Source organism: Tachyglossus aculeatus, assembly GCF_015852505.1.
Source record: "Tachyglossus aculeatus isolate mTacAcu1 chromosome 12 unlocalized genomic scaffold, mTacAcu1.pri SUPER_6_unloc_3, whole genome shotgun sequence".
NCBI lineage: Eukaryota > Metazoa > Chordata > Mammalia > Monotremata > Tachyglossidae > Tachyglossus > Tachyglossus aculeatus.
In genome coordinates this window covers 3,838,664-3,848,127 of record NW_024044830.1, presented here as the reverse complement: position 1 = coordinate 3,848,127, position 9,464 = coordinate 3,838,664, and the positions used below count along the sequence as shown (strand labels likewise).

Below are 9,464 nucleotides of genomic sequence, written 5' to 3'. Positions count from 1 at the left end.
ATACAATCCCATCAGGTTGGACATAGTCCATGCCCCGCATGGTGCTTTCAGTCACAATCCCCAATTTACAGATGAGGTAACTGAGGCACAGAGAAAGGAAGTGACTGTCCCCGGGTCATACAGCGGATCAGGGGTGGAGAGAGGATTAGAATCCAGGTCCTTCTGTCCACCAGGTTCATTCTCTCTCCATTAAATGGATGAATCTATGTATAAAGACACTTCTTGCTTGACTCTAAAACTACCGAAAGAATTTCACAACAGTCATGCTCATATCTTTATGTTCTCTGATCTCTACTATCTGCTATTCATTTTAGTTTCAGTCTCCTCAACCAAAATTATACTCTTGATATTTATTAAGTGCTTACTACATTCCAAGCAAAGTATTAAATGCTGGGGGAGAGTCAGGACAATATAGAAGAACACAGTCCATGTCCCACAATGGATTCACAGACTACGTAGGAGGTAAAACAGGTATCGAATCCACATTTCACTATTCAGAAAACCGAAGCATAGAGAAATTGTCATGTTCCGATGGCTGTGCAGTAGAGAACTAGTAGAGTTGGGATTAAAACCCAGTACTTCTGACTCCCAGGTCTGTGTTCATCCCAGTAGTGCACCCTACTTCTACAAAGTTTGTAGCTTGGTGCTTCCAATAGAATGGAATCTTCTTGGGGGCAGTGATCATACGTACTAATGCTGTGTCCTCTGTAGGTACTCAATAAAAAGAATTGATTGACCTAGTCATATTACTTCACCCCGAACATCAATGTCTCTAACTTGAAATCTTCCCTCCCTCTTCCTTTGCCAGGAGTCGACATCATTCCCCAGAAATGTTCAGTGTCTCCATGGTGAAATCAAAGATCATTTTGACTTCAATAATTGTCTCCTCTCTATAGAGAATCATTAGCAAGTGTCCTGTCAGTTCCTTCACTCATCCCACCAATTGACTCCAACTTTGGCTCTTCCCTCATCACATACAGAAAGTCAGTGCTGCCTCCGAAAAATGCCCAATATCTCCACGTTAAGGGAATTCCTCCTGCTGGGTTTCCCGGAGATCCAGGAGTTGCAGCTTGTCCACGCCGCACTGTTCCTCCTGGTCTACCTGGTGGCCCTGTCGGGGAATCTCCCCCTCGTCTCTGTCACCATCGTCGACTGGCGTCTCCACACCCCCATGTAGTTGTTTCTCAGGAACCTGTCCGTCCTCGACCTCTGCTACATCTCCGCCACCATCCCCAACTCTGCCGTCATGTCCCTGACTGATCGTAGATCCACCTCCCTCCTGGGCTATGTGGCCCAGGTATTTTTGGTAGTTCTGTTTGCTTTTTCAGGGGCGGTCATCCCCATGATGATGTCCTACGACCGCTACTCCGCCATCTTCCACCCCCTGCGCTATGTGCTCATCATGACCAACATGGCCTGTGAAAAGATGACGGCTGACTCCTGGCTCAGCGGGCTGCTGTTTGGGGTCTTCTATTCTTTGAAAGCTTTGACTTTCTCCCTGAGTTTCTGTGGGTACAACATCGTCCAGAAGTTCTTCTGTGACGTCCCCTCCCTCCTGAAGATCTCCTGCTCCAAGGACAACGTTGCCATCGATGTGACCGTCACCGGTGGGTAGCTTTAGTTGTCGTCTGCTTCGTCTTCATCATCATCTCCTATGTGCGGGTCTTCCAGGCCGTGCTGAAGAGGCTGGCCTCCGAGAGCCGGGCCAAAGCCTTCTCCACCTGCCTGCCTCATCTCGCCATCATCGTCTTCCTCTCGACTGGAGCCGTTGACTACTTCAAGCCCGTGTCAGAACCCACCTCGACCCTGGGCCTACTGTTGTCCATATTCTACACCGTGGTGCCCCTGGCCCTGTACTCCCTCATCTACAGCCTGAGGAACTGGGGCATGAAGGCCGCCCTGGGGAGAGTCCTAAAGGGGAGATTTCTCCTCCCTCCTCTAAGAGACAAAATGTCTGTTTCCTTTTGCTATGTCATTCCTCATCAGGGTTCTGACCGTGGAGGTATCAATATAAAGAGCTGTCCAAAGAGGATGTCCAGCGTCTGAGGATTTGTCATTGACTGGGACAGCGACTGATAAGCCGTGTGTGATTGTAAGCTCGGTGTGGGCAGGGATTGTCTCTTTTTATTCTGAATTGTACTTTCCAAGCGCTTAGTACAGTGCTCTGCACACGATAAGAACTCAATAAATGTGATCGAATGAATGAATGAATGAATGAATGAATGAATGAATGACAAAGTGATTGTTTGGGTGGCATCAAGGCTTAGTGGCTGGAAATACTGAGATTTGAAAGAACTGCCCGGTTCTGCCACTGGCCTGCTGTATGACCTGTGTCCAGCCACGTAACCTCTTTGGGTCTCTCTGTAAAATCGGGATTCAACATGTGCACTCTCTTTCTCTTACAGTCTGAGCACCTGTGGAAATTATTAATAAATTCAATAATGATAATGTTGATATTACTATTGATAACAGTAATTCTATGAATTTTAAGATCACTCATGGTGGTTATGAAAGTTTAAAAATGGGAGGGTGACCAGGGTGAAGGGATGCAATCATGGAAACAGTCCCCCACATTTGACTGCCTGTTTATTTGTTTTGATGCCTATCTCCCTGCTTCTACACGGTGAATCCGTTGTGGGCAGGGATTATCTCTATTTGTTGCTGAAGAGTACTTTCCAAGCGCTAGGTACACTGCTCTGCACACATTAAGCACTCTGTAAATACGATTGAATGAACGAATTTGACTGATCAAATCCTTGCCTCCAATCCATGCGTTCATCCATCCATTCATCTGTCCATCTGTCTGTCTGTTCACCCATCTTTCTGTCCAACCATCAATCCAACAACGCATCCATGCATCCATCTATCAATCCATCCATCCATCAATCAATGGTAATAGTTGAATGCATCCTGGTTGTAAAGTACTGAAGTGAATCCTTCAGAGAGATCAAAATTAATTGAACACTATCCTTGCTTTCCAAGGGATTAAAATCTAACAGAGGAGATAGACACAGAATTAAATGATGACAGGATGAAGAAGAGAATAGAAAGAATGGTAAATCATTACTTTGTGCTTTAAGAGTACATTTTGTAAAAGCTACTGTGAACAAAACTATAATAGTGGGTATGAGTGCCAAAATGGAGAAGTGTTTTAAGATGCTGATTGGTAGTTGGGAGAAGATGACGTAGGGAGAAGAAACGTGAATCGTGCGAGGCATCCTGGAATTGGTGGGATGACAGAGGGGCTTTGAAAATGGGGAAAGCTGTGCTCTGATGGACTGGAAGTGGGGAGTAGGAAATGTGGGCCGACAGATTATTTCTCCATTTTCCACCAATGAAATACTTTGAAAGGGACAGAGCCACTCAACATGTCCAAGACTGAACTCCTTATCTTCCCTCCCAAACCCTGCCCTCTCCCTGACTTTCCCATCACTGTCGACGGCACTACCATAGTTCCGTCTCACAAGCCCGCAACCTTGGTGTCATCCTTGACTCGGCTCTCTCGTTCACCCCTCACATCCAATCCGTCGCCAAAACCTGCCGATCTCACCTCCACAACATCGCCAAGATCCGCACTTTCCTCTCCATCCAAACCGCTACCCTGCTCGTTTAATCTCTCATCCTATCCAGTCTGGATTACTGCATCAGCCTCCTCTCCGATCTCCCATCCTCCTGTCTCTTCCCACTTCAATCCACGTTACGCCGCTGCCCGGATCGTCTTTGAGCAGAAACGCTCTGGACATGTTACTCCCATCCTCAAAAATCTCCAGTGGCTACCAATCAACCTACGCATCAGGCAAAAACTCCTCACCCTCGGCTTCAAGGCTCTCCATCACCTCACCACCTCCTACCTCACCTCCTTTCTCTCCTTCTACAGCCCTCACCCTCTGCTCCTCTTTCTCTAATCGCCACACTGTTCCTCGTTCTCGCCTATCCCGCCGTAAACCCATGGCCCACGTCCTACCCTGGCCTGGAATACCCTCCCTCCGCACATCCGCCAAGCTAGCTCTCTTCCTCCCTTCAAAGCCCTACTGAGAGCTCACCTCCTCCAGGAGGCCTTCCCAGACTGAGCCCCCTCTTTCCTCTCCTCCTCCTCCCCATCTCCATCCCCCCTGCCTGACCTCCTTCCCTTCCCCACAGCACCTGTATATATGTTTGTACGTATTTATTACTCTATTTATTTATTTATTTATTTTACTTGTACATATTTATTCTATTTATTTTATTCTGTTACTATGTTTCGTTTTGTTCTCTGTCTCCCGCTTCTAGATTGTGAGGTCACTGTTGGGTAGGGACCGTCTCTATATGTTGCCAACTTGTACTTCCCAAGCGCTTAGTACAGTGCTCTGCACACAGTCAGCGCTCAAAAAATACGATTGAATGAAGGAATGATTGAATGAGTGTCTGTCTCCCCCTTCTAGACTGTGAGTCCGCTGTTGGGTAGGGACTGTCTCTATATGTTGCCAACTTGTACTTCCCAATCGCTTAGTACAGTGCTCTGCACACAGTAAGCGCTCAATAAATAGGATTGAATGAATGAATTCAGAGGAGAGAATGCAGTAACCTCCTCACCCCAGTTTCGTACAATGTCTCAGCTCTGAGATAGAAGAGGAGGAATGCTAGGCTAATTCTCATTCCTTCTGAAACCAGGAATTTTCCTTTCGTGTCCACCCGGGCAGTATCACTGATACTTTCCCATCATCCCGTTCCCAGAACCCTTCATCTCCTCCCAAACTAATAATGATAATAACAATAATAATAATTGCATTTGTTAAACGCTTACTATGTGTCAATTACTATTCTAAGCGCTGGGGTAGATACAATTTAGGTTGTCCCTCGTGGGGTTCACAGTCTTAATCCCCATTTTCAAGATGAGGTAACTGCGGCCCAGAGACGTTAAGTGGCTTGCTCAAGGTCACACAGCAGATGAGTGGAGGAACCAGTATTAGAACCCACGTCCTCTGACTCCCAAGCCTGTGCTCTTGCCATTAAGCCATGCTGCTTTTCATGATGCTTCTCAGGGTTGATCTCCCAAGCCAGGCCGGGGAGGGTCGTAGGATGGATTTAGAGTCATTTTTCGTTCTCTCTAGATTTACAATCAGAATATGTCAGAAAATACAACTGATTAAATGACCGATTGATTGCTTAAGGTCATGAACAAGATGAAACTCAGAGAAACAGCTTGGCCTAGTCGATTGAGCATGGACCCGGGAGTCAGAATGACCTGTGTTCTAATCTCAGCTCTGCTATCTTTCTGCTGTGTGACCTTGGGCATGTCTATTCACTTCTCTGGGCTTCAATTCCCTCATCTGTAAAAATGAGAATTGCGACTGTGAGCCCCATGTGGGACAGAGAATATGTCCAACCTAATTAGCTTGTATCGAATCCCAGGACTTAGTACAGTGCCTGAAACATAGTAAGCCCTTAACAGGTACCATTGAAGAACAAAGGAAGAAGCTGAAGTGCCCACCCGTTGACCCAGTTGGTCACTAACGGCAAGAACCGTTAGGATGCTGTTGCCATGGGAACTCTGCAGACAAGTGCCATTACCGGATCCTCATCTCTGTGGGTACTCAAAGACTTTGGGGACGAGACGCCGTGATCCGGTCCTCCGGAGGCCCCCCTCGGAGCAGCAGTGGCTTTATCTAAGGGAACGGGAACCCCGTCTGAAAAACACATCTCAGGGTCCTCGGGAGAGCAGAGAGGGGCTGCCGGCTCCTCCCTGTCCCTCCATAGCCGCTGCATCCAGGAATACGAGGAAAGAGGGGGGACCGACCCAGACTAGAGAGCGTTAGGGCCCCCCCAGCCCACCCTGCCCCGGTGAGAGTGACCAGGTTTGGGGAGGGACAGGGAGGGACCATCAGTCTAATCGATATGTGAGGGTCACTATGGGAAGACGTTCATGCCCGGGGTCCAAGGTGGAGTTGGAACCAGGACTCCGTACACAAGCAGAGAGAAAACATTTGCCCCTACGGTAGCCCCCCCACCCCCCGCTCCATCCACCTCCCAAACCCCGGCTACTATGGCTGCCGGGCTAGGACATTATGGTATGGCGTCAGCCCCGTGCCGTGGTGATTTCAACCATCAGCTCAACCCTCCGGGCAGGGACAAGGGAATGAGTTTGCACCAGCCAGATGCTTCATCACCAATTCCTCCTCATAGGACTCCTCCTACCAAATCTTGGGCGGATCCATGAGAGAAGCACTGTTACCTAGTGCATAGAGCATAGGCTGGAACTCGGAAGACTTGAGTTCTAATAATGGCTCCACCTCTTTTTTATTTTTTAAAGGTATTATGCGCTTACCATATATCAAGCATTGTTCTAAGCACTGGGCAATTTAATCAGGCTGGGCACAATACCTGTACCTCATGAGGCTCAGAGTCTGAGCAGGAGGGGGAACAGGAGAACTGAGGCACAGAGAAGATAAGTGACTTGCCCAAGGTCACACAGCAAGAAATTGGCAAAGCTGGAAATAGAGCCCAGGCCCATGCTCTTTCCACTGGGCCAGGCTGCTTCTCTTCTCGGTAATTTGGGGCAAGACACTTCGCTTCTCTGTGCCTCAGTTCCCTCATCTTTAAGATGGGGACTGAGACTGTGAGCCCTGTGTGGGACGGAGACTGTGACCACCCCAATTTTCTTGGATTCACCCCAGAGCTTAGTACAGTGCCAGACACCTAATAAGAGCTTAAGAAATACCATAAAAAGAGAGGTAAAAGGCATGATACGTGCCCTCAAAGACTTCCCAATATAATTGGCTACATAAGCAAAATGTCATTTACAACTGGAAGGAGAAAAGAATGGAACAATAATATATGGATGAGAAGCAGCCTGGCTTAGTGGAAGGAGCACAGAAGTGGGAGTCAGAGGTTGTGTGTTCTAATCCCGGCTTTGCCACTTGTTATCTGTGTGACTTCGGTCAAGTCATTTAACTTCTCTGGGCCTCCGTTACCTCATCTGTAAAATGGGGATTAAGACTGTGAGTTCCAGGTGGGACAACCTGATTGCCCCCAGTGAATAGAACAGTGCTTGGCACATAGTAAGCACTTAAAAAACACTATCATTATTATTATTAGTGCTTGATATCATATTTTCGAGTGTTTAATGTGTGCAAAGCACTAAACGTAGTGCTGAGGAGAGTACCTTATAAAAGAGTTGGTAGACATGTTCCCTGCTCACAAGGAGCTCACTGTCTAGGAGGGAAGCAGACATTAATCAGTAAACCAATCAGAGGCATTTATTGAGCGCTTGCTGTGTGCAGAGCACTGTACTAAATGATTGGAGGAATAGAATATAAAGGATTTGGTAGACATGTTTCCAGTCCATGTTTCCATGTTTCCAGGAACTTACAGTCTAGAGCATTGTACCTTACCTTCAACATCATGTCCTGAGGGACTCCGGATGCATTAAGTCTGGAGATGGTCACCCTACCATGGTGGAAAGAAGTGAATTAGCTAAATCCTCTTTGAGAAGTTGGAATTCCAGAGGGTTTTTGAGGGTGGGGTATCTTCCGGCTGGGAAATTTAAAAAGGGTGGATTTCCAGGCCGAAGGAAGGCGCTGAAGCCAGAGGTGGGAGGAGGAAGGGTTGAAAGTGAGTCACAATAAGAAGGCTCTTTTTGGAGGGTTGGTTGAAGAAAGCAGATAATGAGAAAAGGAGTTGGAACAGGTGGATAGCACTGAAGCCGATGATTAGGCATTCACTAACGTCAACCCAGCTACAATCCGTGATTCCTCCAGATTGTAAGTACGTTGTAGGCTGGGACTGTGTCTGTTTATTATTCTATTGTACTCTCCCCAGCATAAGGTACAGTGCTCTGCACACAGTAAGTGCTCAACAACTATGACTGAAGGAATTTATTTTCCACTTTACAGGAGCTGCTGCAATCAGGTTCCCTGTGCTAGAAGCTGTGTGTGCTTGTGCGTGTATGTTTCTATATGTGTGTGTGTGTGTGTGTGTGTGAAGGTGGGGTATCTTCCGGCTGGGAAATTTAAAAAGGGTGGATTTCCAGGCCGACGGAAGCCGAAGGATTTCCAGGCCGAAGGATAGCTGTGTGTGTGTGTGTGTGTGTGTGTGTGTGTGTGCGCGCGCGCGCGCGCGCGCACACACACACAAAGTATTGGGTAGTGGAAGCAGCGAACAAGTTCAGGCAGTGAGGAGGGTTGAAGACGAAAAGACGAAGATAGAAAAAGATCTCCCTCCAGATAGTAACCTCGATGTGGGCAGGGAATGTGTCTACCAACTCTGTTGAGGTGGTGGAGGGGAGACATTCCCGGGAACTTCCTTTAAATCGACCAAAATAATGTGAAAATCTGTATCTTTCCTTACCCTTGCCGGATAAGGAACTCAAAAATCATTTTGAATTCTAACTGTCTCTTCTCCATAGAGAATCACTAGCGAATGTCCTGTCAATTTCTTCCTTCATCCCGTCAATGAACTCTAACTTTGGCTATTCCCTCATCCACTGCAGAAAGTCAATGCTGCCTCCCCAAAATGTCCAACATCTCCACGGTGATGGGATTCCTCCTGCTGGATTTCTTGGAGGTCCAGGAGCTGCAGCTGGTCCACGACGTGCTGTTCCTCCTGGTCTAACTGGTGGCTCTGGCGAGGAATCTCCTCATCGTCGCCGACACCGCCCTCGACCGGAGCGTCCATACCCCCATGTACTTCTTCCTCCAGAACCTGTCTGTGCTCGATCTCTTTCTCATCTCCGTCACCGTCCCCAAATCCGGCACCATCTCCTTGACCAATAACAGCTCTATCTCCTTCCGGGGCTGTGTGGCTCAGCTCTTACTGGTGATCCTGTTTGCCGCTTAGGAGTATTTTGTCCTCATGGCGTTATCCTATGACCGCTACGCCGCTGTTTTCCTCACACTGCACTACGAGGCCATCAGGGACCAAGGGGCCTGTGAGAAGATGACCGCCGCCTCCTGGTTGAGCAGAGGGCTGTTAGGGGTCCTACTTCCAGCTTCGATCTTCTCCCTGTCCTTCTGCAGCTCCAGTGTCATTCAGCAGTTCTTCTGTGACGTCCCTTCCCTGCTGAAGATCACGTGCCCTGAAGACCACTTTGCCATCGACGTGGGAGTGACAGTCGGGGTAGCGCTAGCCATCTTTGCTTCGTCTCTATCGTCATCTCATACGTGCGCATCTTCCGGGCCGTGCTGATGATGCCGACCACCGAAGATTGGGACAAAGCCTTCTCCATCTGCCTGCCTCACCTCTTCATCATCACTCTCTTTGTCATGACTTGTTTCTGTACTTACCTGAAGCCCCCGTTAGGTTCCCCCTCGTCGCTGGACCTGCTGGTGTCCGTGTGCTACACAGCGGTGCCCCTCATCCTGAACCCCCTCATCTACATCCTGAGGAACCGGGACATGAAGGCCGCCATTGGGAGAGTCATAAAGGGGAGATTTTCCCACCCTTTTCTCTGAAAAATAAACAGTCTTCTTGTGTTGATATTGTCATCA

At 48.1% G+C, this 9,464-nt stretch overlaps 1 protein-coding gene across 1 annotated transcript; it reads left to right on the top strand.

Annotated features, from left to right (window-relative positions):
* The first annotated feature begins 1,003 nt into the window (after positions 1-1,003).
* On the top strand, positions 1,004-8,814 carry LOC119921578 (olfactory receptor 14A16-like). Its single transcript, XM_038741705.1, has 4 exons — positions 1,004-1,173; positions 1,267-1,543; positions 1,672-1,839; positions 8,677-8,814. The coding sequence occupies exons 1-4, from the start codon at positions 1,004-1,006 to the stop codon at positions 8,812-8,814; spliced, it is 753 nt and encodes a 250-aa protein (XP_038597633.1).
* Positions 8,815-9,464: the final 650 nt, after the last annotated feature.